The sequence below is a fragment of the Callorhinus ursinus genome, unplaced genomic scaffold (assembly GCF_003265705.2).
Source record: "Callorhinus ursinus isolate GAN/ISIS: 27379988/994484 unplaced genomic scaffold, GSC_fseal_2.0 scaffold48, whole genome shotgun sequence".
NCBI classification, from domain to species: Eukaryota; Metazoa; Chordata; class Mammalia; order Carnivora; family Otariidae; genus Callorhinus; species Callorhinus ursinus.
Window position 1 is genome coordinate 10,382,766 of NW_027397110.1, and position 17,933 is coordinate 10,400,698.

Sequence of the window (17,933 nt, forward strand, 5' to 3'; positions counted from 1 at the left end):
AGTCCCAGGGCCAGGAGAGGGACCCCTTGCCTCTGCCCGCCTCACAGTTGGGAGGGGCTGCGCCCCTGGCTGGCTACAGGCCCTGGGTGCTGGGGTCTGCGACAGGCAGTCGGCGGGTGGGCAGCAGTCCCAGGTGAGCAGAGTGAGGGGAACTCGAAGTCGGGGTGGGGAGAGGGGTGGGAGCAAGGGGCCATTCCAGAAACTCCAGAGCCCTTTGCTGCAGGCCCTACTCTGGGGGTGATCTTAAAGCTGTCCCCAGGATGTGGCTTCTGCAGCCGAGGCCTCGGGCCTCCTGGTGTCTGTCCACAGCAGCCTTGCCTGGCAGTGTTTTATGGGGTAGGAATTGTGTTTGGAGCGAATAAACGTCAAACCTCAACAGGAACCCCAAACCTGACCCAGGAACCCAGGCAGCATCATTGGAGAGCTGGTCCCCTAGGATGACAAGCACATCTGGGAGATTATATGGGTGCTCCCCTGGTTTGGGGTCCCCACCCCAGTGGGCCTGCTTGGAGCTAAGTGGGGGGTTTGCTGTTGGGTCAGGGCACTTCAAGTCCTCTAGGACTGGGGACTCACGGAGACCAAGACTAAGTCGACTTTTAGGACCAAGGGATTGTAGGTAGGTAGAGAACTCTCGGGCCCCAGACCAGGAGGCTCTGGGATCCCCCCGCCCCAAGGCTGGGATTCTCACTGTTCCCATGCCGAGGTTCCCTCTGTGGCTGGTCTCATAATCTCCAGTGCTCCAGGGTCAGCGGGCAACCTCAGCTAGAGAGGCAGGGAGGAGGGTGGGCGTTTGGTCTGTCCTTGCAGGGCTGCAGATTCCAGGCAACCAGGCCTTCTAGGTTGTTCCGTGGATTCCAGAAATGGGGATTTTTGAAATGAAGTAGCCCCGAGTTTTCAGTATTGGCAACTAATTTCAAAAAGTGTTTTTAAAGCACTGTCCAGATGAAACAGGATCCCACAGCATCTCTTGACCCAGAGCCTGGTGCCATGGAGGGTCAAAGCCACTGTGTAGGAGTCGTGAGACCTCTGTTTCCTCCTCTGTAAAGTGGGAATGATAACGGTACTGGCTTCTAAGGTTGTGCCGAGGATAAGTGAGCTAACATGAGAGGTGCTTAGGCCCAGCCCGGGAAGGAGCCAGGACTCTGTTTCCGCCTTGCCCCAGGCTGCCCATCCCTCCCCCGCCAGGCTGCTTCCCAGCGGGCCGCACTCGGTGCCACGGGAGACTCCCCTTCTTCCAGTGGGCTCCTGATGCGTCACCCCGCCCTGGGACCGCGCCCTGAGGGTGTTGGAAGGCAGGGAATGTTCACCCCTTGGGGCCCTGGAGGAGGAGCAGGCCGAGGAGGCAGAGCTGGGAGGGCAGGCCTAGCCGGTGCCTGGTACATAGTAGGTGCTCCATAAATGTTTATTGAATGAATGAATGGAGGCCATGCAGGCAGAGGCAGCCGCGCGTGTGCAGGCACTGGTGAAAGAGCGGGTCCAGTGGAGACTGGTGAGTAGCACCCGGGGTTGCAGCTGAGCGGGGCCTGGGGTTTGCTGGAGCCAAGGCCAAGAGGCCAGCAGGGACCAGGTGGGGGGGGGGGGGGGACGAGGGGGGGGGGGGGGGAGGTGGGGGGCAGGGCGCAGGTGGGTATGTCAGGGGAGGGCAGGAATCAGTTCGAGGAGGCAGGGGTCAGCTGGGGAAGGCAGTCCTCTGAATAGCCTGGAGGATTTTGGGAAAGCCAGAGATAACCCTTGGGGTGGGCCTAGGAGGCGAACTTTTATAATACAGGTCACCCTTGGCTTTGGGCAGGAGCATCACATGCTCCCCCCAGTGCCTGGCGGTGGGTGGGGTGGGTGCTGGGCTGCTCGGGACTGGGAAGTGGGTGCCAAAGAGTGGGCCGTGTAAGCTGGGCCATCTGTGAAGAGCTCTCCTCAGAACCGGTGTCGGGTCTCTCTGGTCAGCTGCTGGGTAGTTTTTCAAGACCAAAGCCTTTTGGTAAAAACCTTTGCATCTTCCTGCTTATCTCCTTCCGCCGAGGCCTGGACATGGCGCAGGTGCTAATGACGGATGCGACAGCCCCGGGAGCAGTTGGGTTCATGGGCGATGACTCGGTGGGCAGTTTACAGAGGGCTTTGGGTGGGGGGTCCTGCTAAACCAGAGAGACACCAGTGCACAGCTATTCTCCCCCTGCACAGACGAGGAAACTGAGGCCCAGAGGGGTAAGGTGCTGACCTGGCCACGGTCACACGGTGAGCAAGCGGGCAGTGTGTTGTGACAGCCGAGAACCCTGCATGTGAGCCTGAGCCCCCTCCCTGGCCCAGGGTGCTGGGCTTGGAGGCCAGTACTTGTAACGTTGAGGCCGTACAAACCCAATTAAACGCCCCCCCCCCCCCGCCCCGCCCGCCCCGGTAGCTCTCAGTCCTTGCTGCCCGTATAGTGTTGTGGCGTTCTCATTAAGCCCTTCTAGGTAAGCTGGAAGCTCGGTGAAGGCAGGGCATGTGTCTGCTTCGGTGCCAGGCCCCTAGTAGGTGTGCGGTGAATACGTGCCGGTGAGTCAGGAATGCGGGTGAGCGTGCAGCTGGTCCCCAGGGGTGAGCAGCCAGCCTGCTCCCCGTGCCCCCCATGACACAGATACGGAGGCAGCCGTGGTCTGCCCGCCCAGCCCTGGATGGCACAGAGCCGGGAGTGGGTGCCAGAGGTATCACGGGGCAGAAGCAGCTCCCCCAAGATGCGGAGCACCTGCCCGCAGGCTGAGCCTAACGGGACACGATTGAATGGGGGTGGACGGAGCCGGGCACCTCGGGCGCAGCCCAGACTCCTACTGTCCAGCGCTGCCTGAGGACGGGCAGGGCACTGGGGCTCCCCGGCGGGATGTGTGAAGGGGCCCGGGGGTTTGGCTGACATCTAGGACGAGGTGAGGACACAACGCTGGTATGCACACTCCCGTTGCTCTAACAGAAGTGTGGTGCCAGAGCAAGGGAGGCAGAGGGCCCTGGTGCCCATAGTGGCTCAGACCATGTTGGCAGGTTGCTGGGCTCCAGGTGACACATTTTAGGGGGGGACCTTGACAGCAAGCATGACCTGGGGCAGCTGGACCAAAGAGCTGGGGACTTGAAACCATGGCGGAGCAAGAGGAGTAGAGGACGTGAGGCTGTGTAGCCTGGAGAAGCGATTGTAGGGGAGTGAGGTAACTGATGAGAAATTTTGGTGGGCCCTTTAAGGGGGGGTGGCTATTGGCCTCATTCTCAGTGGCTCCAGAGAGCACTTGCACCAATGAACAGAGGTACAAGGAGTCAGAGTGGGCTCTGTAATATTAGAAGAAATTTATAACAATCAGAGCTGTTCAAGAAGGGTATAAATAGCCTCAAGATGGGCACTGAGATCCCTGTCACGAGGGGTATGCAAGTTGGGCAATGTTACCTCTGCAGGAATTCCAGAAAGTCTGGTAGTTCTAAGAGCTCAGGCAGGCCCAGGTTCCCCGCTGTGTGGTCTTAGGCAGATCACTGCCCCTCTCTGAGCCTGTTTCCTCATCTATAAATGAGAAGCATAAGGGGAGTCATGAGGCTAACAGGAAGGCTCAGTGCATTTCCTGTACCCGATGAGCACCCCATCAGTGGGGTCCCTCCCTCCGATATGTAACATCCTGACTCAGTGGAGTCAGGGACCCCAGGATCTCCCTCTGCCCTCCGTCCCCATCCCTAGCCCAGAGCGCTCATTTCACACATTGTGTTCTGAGCACCTGCTGCATGTCTGACCTTGTTCCAGGCATGGAGGTTAATTATAGTTGTGAACAAAATAAAGCCTGCTTTGATTTCATGATGGGGGTGGGAGTGGGGAGGGCGGCTGATAATAAAGAACTAAATGATGTCTGGTATTGTTGAGTGCCCTGAAGGGACCAAAGCCAGGTTTGAGTGACCAGTGAGTTATCTCAGATTTGGTGTCAGGGAAGGTGGGCTTAAGGGGAGCAGTTGAGTAGAGACCTGAATGAAGCGGAGTAGTGGCCTGTGCAGACCATTGGAGGAGCATTCTAGGCAGTGAGAATAGCATGTGCAAAGGCCCTGAGGTAGGAATGTGCCTGGGGGGTTTGAGGAGCATAGCTGGCCTGGAATAAGTACTTCATAATGATGGAGAAATTGAAGTTTCTCTCAGCTTGTGGACACTTTCCTGATAGGGAGGAAGGTGCCTACACAAGGGGTAGGAAAGCCCCTGGGCAGCCCCTGCATGTCCAGTCCCTGCCATGGGCCCAGCTCTTTAGAGGAAGCTGGGGAAGAGAGAGCGTCAGTTTTCTCATCTGTAAAAGGAAGCTAATAGCACCAGTCATGCAGGATTGCTGTAAGATTCAAGGACTGTACAATGTAGGTCAAAGGGATAGTTATGACTATCTTACAGGAGAGGAGACAGAAGCCCAGAGAGGTTAATTAATGTGCCGTATGTCGCACAGCTCAGCATTCAATCCCAGGATCCTTTGCCTTCAGCATCTGTACTTCTTACTCTCTGCCCTGCAGCTGGGGCTCATTTTACCTGAAATCCAAATGGTTTACCTACCAAACGGTAGTTCCGTGGTGAAGGTGTAATTATCCCATTTTACAGACGAGGAACTGAGGCCCAGAGTGGCCTGCCCCGGGGAACCCTGGTGAGGTGGAGGCAGCGACAAGATTCAGTGTCCAGCCCCCAGAGGTGGCAGGCTTTGTCCCAGAGGGCAGAGGGGTAGTAGCCCATCTCTGGGACCCCTGGCCTGGTGCTGTCTTTCAGCAGACAGAGGTGAGGTGGCTGCCTGCCCCATGAGTGCTGGCTGGGTCCCAGGAGTCCTCAGTCCTCCTAATCCTGGATAATGGCATTGACCCAGACAGTGACAATGGCACCTCAGGGGACCTTGGCCAACCTGGCCCAGGGAAGAGCCCAGGCCAGGGCTTATCAGCTGCTGCAAATGAGATCTTCCCCAGTCAACCCTCACGTCCCTGCTCCTGGGAAGTGGGAACGTGGACCGCACCCCTTCCCCCACCTGTCCCCCAGCTCCCACCAACGTCCCCTCCACCAGTGTCCCCACGGGAGCCTCCTGCCCTGTACGGTATATTTGTCTCCACCACGGCCTGGGGTGTCAGGGGAGCCCTGGGAGATAGCTAGGTGGCACTCACCATGCCCTGCAGGTGGAGAAACAGGTTCAGAGCTGGCCAGGCCTGTGTCTCGCCTTCCCTGCTGACCATGGCTCCCCCGTCTCCGGCCCACCCCGCTCAGCCGCAGACCTCACCCTGTGCCAGACAATATGCTATGCATCTGAGCAGTGTCCCGGGTTAGCTGAGGGGGGCAGTAAGCTCCCAGAAGGCATGCGAGGTTGGCAGATCGAGATCCGCCATTGCCACCCTGGGCCGGAGCCTGACCTGCCACCAGCGGCATGCGACCCTTCCCGGGTCCTGGCGTCCGCTTCCCCTCTGGGAAAGGCTGGGACTGGGTTGAGCAAGGGCCCCTCGTCCTTCCAGCTCTGAAGCTCTTGGCTTCGGATTCCATGGAGGCGCCCCGAGCCTCGTGGCACCTGGAGGAGAAGGGCGCAGAAAACAGCTGGATCAACCAGTGGCTTCTGGGGGAGGGTTGCTGAGGCCCAGAGACAGGGTGGGGGTGGAATTTGTTGAGAGTGACTCACATTTTGTGGCTCCAGACTGAGACCCCACCTGAGCTGTGCCCCTCAGACCTGGCAGGGCTTGCTGACCCTCCTTCCTCCTCACCATCCAAGGGTGTCCCCATGACAGGAGCCATCGGGAGCCCCAGCTAGACTGGGGGCCCACCCCAAGATCCCTCTGTGGTACGCTGCACCCCCCAACTTTGCCACGTTCCTTTTCTGTGCTGGCAGTAGAGAGGGGGGCCTGCCCCTGCTCCGGCCAGAGGTCCCTTGTTCCTGCCACACCTGTGTGCCCCCCCGGGCGGGGGTGGTGCAGGCCCAGTGCGTGGGTGGGGGAGGGGAGGCTGGGCCAGGCTCCCCCAGGTTTAACACCCCTGGCGCAGGACAGCAAAGGTCTCTGCTTCCGGCTGCTTGCCTCTCCCTCCGAGCTGGTCACCCGCTGCATTTCGGCCCCAGCTGGGTGGGCAGCAGGCTCCGTGCCCTCCATCATCTCCCTGAGCTTCTCTGCGGATCGGTTCCTGTCTCAGATGCTCACTCTCCATTCATCTCCATCCTCTGTCTTTCCCGGCTTGGCTGTCTCCATATTTTGCTTTCCTGTCCTGCTCAGTGTTGGCCTCCTGTTTGCAGCTCCCTCACTCCTTCCTTTCCCTCTGCCATCTCCCCCCCCCGCCCGCCCCAGGAGTGGGGGGTAGGGCCCTGCTCCTCCTGCTAGCATGTGTGCTGGGGGATCACCAGGACCATGCGGGCCCCCAGCCCCAGGTGGGAGCCAGCAGCCCTCCCCCACACCTTGAGTGGGTGTGCAGCCGGGCGGGAGGCCAAGTGCTGCTCTCAGGCCTGGAGGGGTGGTGGGCAGGCAGCCCAGGGACCGGGACCAAGTGGCTGACGCACACACGGGAAGGGGTGATGGGGAGCCTCCTCCCCTTTGGTCTGAGTCATGGGAGGGGTGGGAGGGTGAGGGGGGCTGGGCCCTGGCCCAGGCCACATCCTGGAGACCAAGAGGAGCAGGAGAGAGGGCAACGGGCAGGGTCACCTTGAGGGCTCAGCTGCACAGAGCTCAGAGTAGCTGGGTGGGGGCTTCTGTCTCCCCTAGACTGGGGAGGGAAGAGGCGAGATAGGAGTAGCCCCGGTCCCTAAGCCTGGAACCCTTCTCCTAGTCCCCTCCCTGCCACCAACCCCCCCCCCCCCGCCCCGCCTCTTTACATCCCCTCAGCATGGCCTTGGATTTCCAGAGGCTCCAGCCAGGTCAGCTTTGCCCTGCACCCCCTGAGCCTGGCTGGGGGTGCTGGCTTGAACAGCTCAGATCTGAAGATGATGGGTGGGGAACGGCGGTGGGGGGGCGCTCTGTATGGCTGAAGTTGCACATGTGCACACATACATCTACGTGTGGAACACATGTGCTGAAACATGTTGACGCATAAGCAGGTATTTGCCCATGTCCCCAAAATGCCCCTACACGCACCCCTTCCCACACTCCACACACAAGTGAGTTCACCTTCACCCAAGAACACTCCCGTTGGGGGCTACGTGTGCACGTGTCCTGGGTGCTTGCTTGGGCGCGTGTGTGCACACACTGCCGCCTGCACATCCGTCTACTTGAATGCGTCTGCTTGCACACCCCTGTGCTGGCGTTCTGAGCCAGCACGCACCTGCACGTGTACCTGCATACAAATGTGGTCCCCAGACGTTCCCAGCCGGAGGGGTGGGGTGCAGACAGGGGGCTCTCTGACAGGGAGAGCTTGGCCCCTCAGCCTCCTCCAGTACAACCTTGTGGCCTGTGGCAGGGGAGGAAACTGAGGCCCTAAGGAGCCAGCAGCCATGCCAGATGGGAGCGTCCCTGCCTGCTTTGTGCCCCCCTCATCGTTCCCCCCACCCCCTCAATCCCTGTCCCACCCCTCAGCCCAGACCAGCCCTGCAGGGGACTGGGAGGTGTGAGTCTGCCTCACCTAAGAGGTCCTGATCATCACAGCTTCTGTCGCTGTGTCCGCCTTTACTCCGAGAGGTCATCGAATGCCCTGTTCACCTGCCACCTCCTCAACAGAAACTGCTGCCTGGACTTCTTTGGGGCTGTTTCCCTCCCTGCTTCCCTTTCCTCTGTTCAGCCCTCTGGGGCTCAGGGCTGTAAATTGCTTTTGCTTTAACAGCAAAGGTTTAATACGGTTCTTTTTTTTTTTTTTTTTCCCCATCTCAACGCACTCTCTCTCCTGGAGTTTCCCAGGAGGAGGAGCATGAGGTAGAGGTGGCTCTTGTGAACGGTCTCGGGCTTTCTTTGTCCAAGGGTGGATTTCTCTGGCCCAGTCTTCATACCCCTGGCCACTGCCCTGGGCGAGGGGAGGGCGCACTGGGCTCTTCCTGCCAATCGAGAGAGCCTTGCGTGGGCACTGGAGCTTGCTGCCTGGCTTGCTGGGTGATTGGGGCAAGTATCCCCTGGTCCGGGGCTCAGTCCCCAACCTGGAAGGTGAGGGTGTGCTGGCTATGAGCCCTGTGCCACCAACACTGCTCTTCTCCATCTCGGGCGTGGGCAGTGTGGCTCACCATACTTCTTCCCCATCAGACGGCTGGGCAGGGACCTGGTCCCCACTTACCATATGACAGCACACGCAGAGACGCTTCGCTCCCTCTGGCTAATTGGGCTGCATGGAAGGGGCTCCAGGCCTCCTGACTCCTGGTGCCTGGGAGCCTTGATCCTGGCCCAGGCTGTGCTGTGTGACTAGGGGCAAGTCCCTGCCCCCCTCTGGACCTCTGACTCCCCAGCCACAGAGGGGATGCGGGGCTTCGGCGACACTCTTTGGGATGCCGCCAGCTTTTCCGCCTGCCTGAGGCCTGGACTACAGGATCGAGGCCCTCTAATGGAAAACACTTTGGGGAAGTGATATTGGGGCATGTGTCTGGCTTCCCAGACTCGCCCTCTCTCCCGTGGCTCTGCTCCCGCTTGTAGAAGGAGTTCTCCCCATGACCTCCCCCTGCGGGAGACCCCCGGCTTAGGGGGGCTCACAGCCTTGCTGCTTTGCTCCCCCTCCCCCATGGAAGCTGAGACAAGGGAATTATTTTTGGAACAAGAGCGGTTACACAACAAATGAATTATTTATCTTTGGGCATGGAGGGGAGGAGGCATTTTACTGGGCTTCTTAATTCTTTTCCTGGATTGGAAGGTGCCTGCCTTGCTACATGGTCATGTGTATACGGGCCCATTTGTCCAACAGAAGACTGTCCGTGGGCACGCTGCGGTGTTCCGGCTCATGGGAGGGCATGTGGGTCTTTGTGCCGGCAGGTGGACGAGTGTGGACAGGAGTGCTGGGGAGTGTGTGTGTGTGTGTGTGTGTGTGTGTGTGTGTTGTGTGCACACATGCACGCGCACCCGACCTGTCACTGTCCAGTCTCCCATCTCTGCCCACCGTCCTCAGATTCTGTCCCCCTGCCCCTACTCCTTGTTTCTTCCGTCTCCTTCCTTCCCGACCTCTTGGCCCCCCCCTCTCGCCACCCACCACCCTCCCTTCTTTTACGTAACAGGGACCCCAGCGTGCTGCTGGCACCAGGACCCCCAGTGGGAGGGGGTAGTGAGGGGACAGGGGCCCGAGCTGGAGCTTTAGTGGGGCTGCTCTGAGCTTTCACTGATCTGTCATCCCCTCTCGGTGCTGCCTTTCAGGAGCCAGGTGACAGATGGGTCTCTTCCTTCCTGCCCCATCTCTCGCGCTCCCTCCTCGGAGCTTCGCTCTGCAGCCTCCCGTGGGAATCGTGGGAATCGTCTGAAGTTCTGAGCCCAGAACCGGAGGAGGAGGAAGAGGAGGAGGAGGAGGAGGGAGAGGAAGTCGAGTCTCGGAGAGCCTGTGCACCTTCCCAGAAACAGGCAGTGGGGGTGTGTTCCGGTGTGTGTCCCGGTCCCGGTGGCCCACGCCTGCCGCTAGCGCCCCGGAGGACCCCCCCCACCCCCCGCAGTTGGCACCGGCTGTGTCTGCTTCTCCCGGGGCCCCTGTGCTGGGGGTCGCCCCCAAGATGGTGGCGGCCCCAGGGAGGACTGTGCCGCCAGCCCCAGCCTCCTGCTGCTAGGTCCCCCCACGCCCCGGCCCCCCTGCCCCTCCGAAGCCCGGCCTTCCCCGGGCGGGGGGGGGGGCCGCGGCCGGCGCCATGCTGCGCCTGGGGCTGTGCGCCGCCGCCCTGCTGTGTGTGTGCCGGCCCGGTGCTGTGCGCGCCGACTGCTGGCTCATCGAGGGCGACAAGGGGTACGTGTGGCTGGCCATCTGCAGCCAGAACCAGCCGCCCTACGAGACCATCCCGCAGCACATCAACAGCACTGTGCACGACCTGCGGCTCAACGAGAACAAGCTCAAGGCTGTGCTCTACTCCTCGCTCAACCGCTTCGGGAACCTCACCGACCTCAACCTCACCAAGAACGAGATCTCTTACATCGAGGACGGCGCCTTCCTGGGCCAGTCGAGCCTGCAGGTGCTGCAGCTGGGCTACAACAAGCTCAGCAACCTGACCGAGGGCATGCTGCGCGGCATGGGCCGCCTGCAGTTCCTCTTCGTGCAGCACAACCTCATCGAGGTGGTGACGCCCGCCGCCTTCTCCGAGTGCCCGAGCCTCATCAGCATCGACCTGTCCTCCAACCGCCTCAGCCGCCTGGATGGCGCCACCTTCGCCAGCCTGGCCAGCCTCATGGTGTGCGAGCTGGCCGGCAACCCCTTCAACTGTGAGTGCGACCTCTTCGGCTTCCTGGCCTGGCTGGTGGTCTTCAACAACGTCACCAAGAACTACGACCGCCTGCAGTGCGAGTCCCCGCGTGAGTTCGCCGGCTACCCGCTGCTGGTGCCCCGGCCCTACCACAGCCTCAACGCCATCACCGTGCTCCAGGCCAAGTGCCGCAATGGCTCGCTGCCCGCCCGGCCCGCCAGCCACCCTACGCCCTATTCCACCGACGCCCAGCGGGAGCCCGACGAGAACTCGGGCTTCAACCCCGACGAGATCCTCTCGGTGGAGCCGCCGGCCTCGTCCACCACAGATGCGTCGGCGGGGCCCGCCATCAAGCTGCACCACGTCACCTTCACCTCGGCCACCCTGGTGGTCATCATCCCGCACCCCTACAGCAAGATGTACGTCCTGGTCCAGTACAACAACAGCTACTTCTCCGACGTCATGACGCTCAAGAACAAGAAGGAGATCGTCACACTGGACAAGCTGCGGGCGCACACCGAGTACACCTTCTGTGTGACCTCGCTGCGCAACAGCCGCCGCTTCAACCACACCTGCCTGACCTTCACCACGCGGGACCCCGTCCCTGGCGACCTGGCGCCCAGCACCTCCACCACCACCCACTACATCATGACCATCCTGGGCTGCCTCTTCGGCATGGTTGTCGTGCTGGGCGCGGTCTACTACTGCTTGCGTAAGCGGCGCGTGCAGGAGGAGAAGCAGAAGTCCGTCAAGGTCAAGAAAACCATTCTGGAGATGCGCTATGGCGCGGACGTGGATGCCGGCTCTGTGGTCCACGCCGCCCAGAAGCTGGGGGAACCCCCCGTGCTGCCCGTGTCCTGCATGTCCTCCATCCCCTCCATGATCGGGGAGAAGCTGCCCACCTCCAAGGGGTTGGAGGCCGGGCTGGACACACCCAAGGTGGCCACCAAGGGCAACTATATCGAGGTGCGCACGGGCGCGGGCGGGGATGGCCTGGCCCGGCCGGAGGATGACCTCCCGGACCTGGAGAACGGCCAGGGCTCGGCCGCTGAGATCTCCACCATCGCCAAGGAGGTGGACAAGGTCAACCAGATCATTAACAATTGCATCGATGCCCTCAAGCTGGACTCGGCCTCCTTCCTTGGGGGGGGTGGCGGCAGCGGGGACCCCGAGCTGGCCTTCGAGTGCCAGTCCCTCCCCGCGGCCGCCGCCGCCTCCTCAGCCGCCGCCCCGGGGGCGCTGGAGCGCCCCAGCTTCCTCTCACCCCCCTACAAGGAGAGCTCCCACCACCCCCTCCAGCGCCAGCTGAGCGCCGACGCCGCCGTGGCCCGCAAGACCTGCAGCGTGTCGTCCAGCGGCTCCATCAAGAGCGCCAAGGTCTTCAGCCTGGACGTGTCCGACCACCCGGCTGCCGCGGGGCTGGCCAAGGGCGACTCCAAGTACATCGAGAAGGGCAGCCCCCTCAACAGCCCGCTGGACCGGCTGCCGCTGGTGCCGGCGGGCGGCGGCGGCGGCGGCGGCGTGCACCACCTGGAGGTGCAGCCCGCCTACCACTGCAGCGAGCACCGGCACAGCTTCCCCGCCCTGTACTACGAGGACGGCGCCGACAGCCTGAGCCAGCGCGCGTCCCTCCTCAAGCCGCTGACCCGCTCCAAGCGGGACTCCACCTACTCGCAGCTCTCGCCCAGACACTACTACTCAGGTTACTCGTCCAGCCCTGAGTACTCATCCGAGAGCACGCACAAGATCTGGGAGCGCTTCCGGCCCTACAAGAAGCACCACCGGGAGGAGGTGTACATGGCTGCCGGCCACGCCCTGCGCAAGAAGGTCCAGTTCGCCAAGGACGAGGACCTGCACGACATCCTCGATTACTGGAAGGGGGTCTCGGCCCAGCAGAAGCTGTGACCCTCTCCTTCCCGGTGAGGCCAGAGCGGGGGAGGGCTGGGGGCATCCCCCCCCCGCCCCCCGCCCCCCGCCCCAGGGAAGGGCCCGGCGGCCGGGCAGGGGGAGGGGGCGGCGCCGGGGGGCGGCGGCCGAGGAGCGGACGCACACGCACACCCGCACGCACGCACCCATGCACACACCTGACCACCACCTGACTGTGAACAGCCACCACCCGACAACAACGGACAGGAAAACAAAGACACGTTCTCCTTAAAGTTTACACACTGATACCGAAACCAGTCGTCTTTACTGTGCTGCCCAGGGACTCTGCTGGGGTGTGCGGGGGGGTTGGGGGGGGCTGGGGGGGCGGGGCGCAGGCTGGGAAGCCAGAAGGGGGTGTGGGGTCTGGGGCTCTGGGACTAGGCAGAGGAGTGTGGGGCAGAGAGAGGGTCCTCCCCCAACCCCACTCTGGGGACAGGTCACTTGGAGATTTAGCACCAGGCAGACATTGGGCCTCATTTCCTTTCTTTTATGGCTGGGGAAACTGAGGCCCAGAGAAAGGAGGTGATCACTCCAGGGCCACGTGGCAGGTTAGGCAGTTTCCCAACTTCCCAGGCCAGTGCTATCCCCCCCACCCATCGCCCGCCACCCCATTCCAGAGCTGTGGGTCTCCTGGGGCTGAGGGACTTGAGAAATCAGGCAGGTGCTTTTCCTTTCTAGAAAGCCCCATGGCCACGCCCCCGAGCGTGGAGCTGTGATTCATCACGCTGGGGGTCGTTCGCCGCCCCCCACCCCAACGCCAGCACCCAGGAGAGACGGGAGGTCTTGCTTGCAAGAGAGGAGCAGAGGCACGGGGCCGTTCCACCAGCCCCCTTCAAGTGTCTTCCAAGTAGCCTGGGAGCTGCTTCTGGGGTCTGAGGAGAGAGCAGGTGGGCCTGCTCCCACCGCCTCTCAGGTGCAGGCCGCCTTGCCCCAGCCCCCTAGCCTCTCTGGGCCTCTAGGACCCCTACTCATCCCAGAGGGCAGCAGTGAACTGTGATGCCTGGGAGCAGTAGGGAGCCAGGGTATAAGGGGGGGTCTTCCTGCCTGGGCCCCCCACATCCTGGTCTCCCACCTGCCTGACCCCCCATCATGGGATCTTGGGGCAGCATCTCGGCCTGCCCAGGGGGAGGAGGGCTTTCCCAGGCTTACTCACCCACCACCTCTTGGCTGCCCCTCCTTGCCCCACCCCCTGGCCAGAGGGGCTCCCATGTTTCCATGGAGATGGCCGCTTCCCCCCTTGCTGACCCCCATCCAACATCGAACAAAGCACAAACAGTGAGCATCACCCCCCTGCTGGGGGTAGGGGGGAAGCAGGCAGGTTCGTAGGGCCCCTCCCTCTCCCTGGCCAGCTTCTGTCGCCATGGCAACCCAGGGCCTGGCAGTTGGGACTGTTGGGCTCCTGGGGTTTCTCTCTCAGTGTGGGCAGCAGAGGGTGGTAAGGGAGGGCAGGCCCAGGCGGCCGCAGCCTTTTTCAACAGCTAGGGGCTTTCAGGGTCGAGTCTGGGGGGGTGCGCAAATCTGGGGTCCTGAGACTGTGGGGGCTTGAACACACTGTCAGGGTGCTGAGGGGCCCTTCACCTTTGATTAGGACGTGGGCCAGTGGGGGATGGGGACACCTATAGCCTTGCCCACCTGCCAACGTGCTCCTTGGCTCCCCACCCACCTCAGGATGGGGAGGAGCCCACTCAGCTCCCCCCCACACCCCTGCCGGAGACCCCCAGCCTCTGGCCTGTCACCCCCTTGGGTTTCTTGAGATCTGGGGAGTGTGGCTGTGGGGTGAGGGTGGGCACTGGGGTGGGACTAAGACCTGTACTGTGTGTGGGGGGGTTGCTGACCAGGAAAGCTAGTGCCATCTCCTGGGTTGGGGGGTGGTCTAGTGACCTTCCTTCCCGGGGTAGAGACTGGGGGAGGACTGCTGGGGGGTGCTAGGGCTCAACTGAGCACCTCTCTTACACCCACTTGGGGGACAGACCAAACCCAGGGCTCATTTGGGGGGTGACATTTGCCAAGAAAGGACTGTTCTTCTGGGGAATAGAGAGGAGGGGGCGAGCATGGATATGCAGAGCAGACCTCCCTCAACTCCCGAAACCTGCCCCCCCCAACCCCTCCTCACACCAGATTGGCAAAACTGAGAACAGCAAGCAGGCAAAGCCAGTGGTGTGAGAAAGCAGATTCCTGTTATATTTGCATGACGATTTTACTGTATTTTTCTGAGCAAACATCTGTCGTGTATGTGCCAGTTTGTCCAGACTCCCAGGCCCCCCTCCCCGCCGCCCCCCCTTGCCCACATTCCCTCTGTTGTGTTCAAGCAGCTCTTGAAACCTGGGGAGGGGCCAGCTCTGCAAAAGACCCAAAACAGGTGCCACTGAAACGCAGCCCCTGCCCCATACCCGTTTCCTTTCTCTCTGAATGTTGGACCCACGAGTGCCACCTCGCCCCGTGGGCCCCCGGTTTTGTGCCCTCGCCCTTTCCCCTCCTTCCTGCCAGGGAAGGGTAGCACCAGGGAAGGGAGTGTGGGGGGATCTCTTTGTCCCACTGGCTGTCATTTTTCAGATGAAGACGTTGGGGACCCCCGAAGAAGGAAGAGGGCTGGGTGACTTGGCTACCAGGTTGAGGGGGCAGTCACACTGCTGAGTCCGGGGGGCTAAGAGCTCGGGGGTTCATGGGTGGCTTTATGGGGAGACTGGGGGTCCTGAGGGAGGAACCCATGGAAGGAGCCGGGGCCGGGGTTGGCCTGGTCTTATGGGAGATGACGCTTCCCACAGGGAGGGTTCCCGGCAGCGGGAGCCCCCCATCCTTGCCATTCCCCCATCATTCCTGGTTGAAGATGACCTATAAAAACCTCAGACCATCTTACTTCGGGAGCTTTAAGGATAGGTCTCCCTCTTAACAGCGAGGGTCTTGCCACTCCAGGAGGTAAACGACCTTCCCAACCTAGATCACACCAATCTTTGAGGCAGAATAGGATCTAACTCGGGCCTCTGGCCTCCTGGCCAGGCTGGATCTTCAGCTGCCCGGCCAGTCCCCTTGGATCTGCGAGAGGGGCCAGTGCACTGTAGCCCACCTTGGAGGTTTTCCTGCCTCTGTGTCCTGTGTCCTATTCAGGACCATTCTTCCTCGGCAGGGAGCAAAATACTCATGAAAGACGAATGAACATTTATGTCATGGAGTCCGGCCGGCTGAGGCCCCGTGTTTGTAATGGCCATGAGCACGGTGGGCCTGGGCCATGGCCTGGGCAGACGGGGAGGGCAGGCAGCCAGGAGATAAGGGAAGGGGGCTGAAGGGGGGAAGGGGGGGCAAGCCGGCTGGAGGAGGTGTGGGTGCCGTACCCTGGACCTCCCGGGGGAGGCCTCCTTGCCTTGGGTCATGCGTGGGCTTTGCTGTCCCTATCAGAGAATCTCCAGAGGAAATTCCTGGGTGCCTGTCGCTGGAGAGTGGCATCAGGGGGGGCTACTCTCCTCACCTGGAGGGCTCGCCCTGCTAACCCTCTGTTGGAGCTGATGGCCTTCCAGAAGTGAAACGTGGAGGTCTGGAAGGGGGGAAAAAAACCCAAAACAAAACTTTAGTCTGGTGTGAATACCTCCTCAGGGGTCCCGGGGCCTGCCCCTGCCTGCTGGAGGCCCCTTGCCTCCACAACCCTTCTTAGGCTGCCTGGGTCCAGGCTGGGCGGGGCGGCGCGGGGCGGGGCGGGGGGGGGGGGGGGGGGGTGAGTAGCAGGTAGGGCTGTCTGCAGGGTGGTGGGAGTGGAGAGACCCACTTGGGAAGAAGAGTAGGCCTGCGTAGCCCCAGAGACCAGGGAGGCAGAGGAGAGTCTGGGCCTGGCCAAGGGTCTGTTTAAGGTTTTCGATTGAATGTCGCTCACTGTCCCCACTCTTGGAAAGTTAACAGAGGGGAAACAGAAGTTCAGGAAAAGGAAGGAAAGAGATCTTCTAGGGTCTCTAAACCAGTTAGGGACAGACTGACTCCAAGAAGGGGGCCAGGCATGGGGGACAAGAGTAACATGCCCCAGTTTGTAAGGGGCCTACATGCGGAGAAGGGGCAGCCACAAAGAGACAGAAGGACGCTGTGCAGAGAATTAAAACAGGGTGACGGAGGGGGGAGGGACGAGCTCAGCGGACTAATAACCACGAGGGCCAGACTAGAGGGAGAGGGTGACGGGTGGGTGGCTGGATGTCCCGAGGAACCTCCTCAGGTGGCCCCACTCTGCGGCCCCCACCCCCTCCGAGGCAGCCTCCCTTTCAGCAGCATCCTACCCCATTCCTGGCTGAGCGGGGCTCTTTCTGGGTGGAAGCACTGGGGGGGGCGGCCCCCAGGGGCTTAGAGGGGCAGGGCTGACATGGGGCTTGCCTGATCCCAGTGCTTTCTCCTCCCCACTGAGACTTCTGCTCCGCAGCGCCCTCTGCCCTCCGGCCCGGGAGCTGCCATGCTCCTTGTCCATCCTGACCCTGGGTCCTCGCACCTTTAAGACAGAACCAGTATTTACACTTTTTGCCTCCCCTGCCTGCCTCAAAGGCCTCACTGAAGGTCCCTCAGTGCTGCTGAGCAGAGGGAGGGGAAGGGGGTGTCGAATGGGGTGGGCGGGAGGCTCTGGGCCTCCTTTTGCTTCCCTTGCCCCTCGCCAAATAAGCACAGGACTGGACAGGGGCAGGGGTCCATCCTCGCTGCCTCCTTCCCCCCCCACCTTCCTCCCTCCCCCCCACCTTCCTCCCTCCCGCCCCTCCTTCCCCCCCTCCCTCCACAAGAGCCGCCAGCCCCGTGGGCCCTGCGGCTTGGCACCTGGTTTGGGTACTGCAGAGCTGGTCGCCCGGCCCTGGGCTATGAACCTGTGAACCCTAGCTGTGTGTGGACCTTTTCCTTCCTCGGGGGGCCCAAAACCTCTCCTTTTCTTCTTTCAGGGGGGTAACTTCATTTATTTTTCTCTTCCCTATATCTGCCTCTCCCTCTTCCCGATTTCCTGTTTTAAACTGAATGGCACGAAATTGTTTTCCTCAACTCGGAGATTCCTGTATGGAGAGAATCAATTTCTATATTTGCAATAAATTTCTTATTTAAAACAATGGGGCCAAGGTCTGTGTTGAATGTCAACCCCCTCCCTCCCCCCCGCCAAGTGGGAGTCCGGGCACCTCCAGTTTCCCTTTCTCACCAGAGCCCCACATGCAGGGTTGAGGAATGGGGCCCCCTGACTGGGCAGTCACCACCCACGGTGTCTGCCGGAGGGCAGGGGATGGCAGGAGACGAGAGGGTCACGGTCCCCCCACACCCCACAAGCTTGGCAGGCTGGGGGCCTGATGGCGTCTCTTCCCGAAAGCCCAGGAGGCCCTCCACCAGCTGCCCGTGTTCCCCTCCGGGTACCCTGGCCTCCATCGTCCCTGCACTCGGTCAGACCTGAGGAGACAGACAGGGTGTGGGCATTATAAGTCTCGGCTGATGCCCAGGGATTATGTCCCCTAGCCAGTGGCCAAGGACCCCGATTTCCCATAGGCCAGCTTCTCATTGCTCTGTGCCCTTGGAGAGGGGTGATGCGGGGCCCAGCGGGTCTCCTCGGGGCTACTGTCAGGCCAACTTCCCGGCAGCCTGCCGAGTCCCATCGGGTCTCCAGACAGGTCGGCTGCCCTTTTCTCTGTAGTTACAAACCACTCCCGCTCCTTCTCCGGGATCAAGAGATGTGGCTTGTCTCTCTGGTCAGGCATGGGGTTCGGGTCTTCATCCAGGGAAACCCTTGCTCAGGTGGGGCCTGGCGGCCAC

General features: G+C 61.5%; 1 protein-coding gene across 1 annotated transcript in view; it reads left to right on the forward strand.

Annotated features, from left to right (window-relative positions):
• The first annotated feature begins 633 nt into the window (after positions 1-633).
• LOC112831722 (protein phosphatase 1 regulatory subunit 29) overlaps positions 634-17,933 on the forward strand; it is a 25,011-nt gene continuing 7,711 nt past the window's right edge. Inside the window, exons 1-2 of the mRNA XM_073882790.1 lie at positions 634-1,489; positions 9,238-13,075. Coding sequence (XP_073738891.1) covers positions 9,717-12,167 — 2,451 coding nt within the window. The 5' untranslated portion in view covers positions 634-1,489; positions 9,238-9,716 and the 3' untranslated portion in view covers positions 12,168-13,075. The remainder of the gene's footprint in view (positions 1,490-9,237; positions 13,076-17,933) is intronic.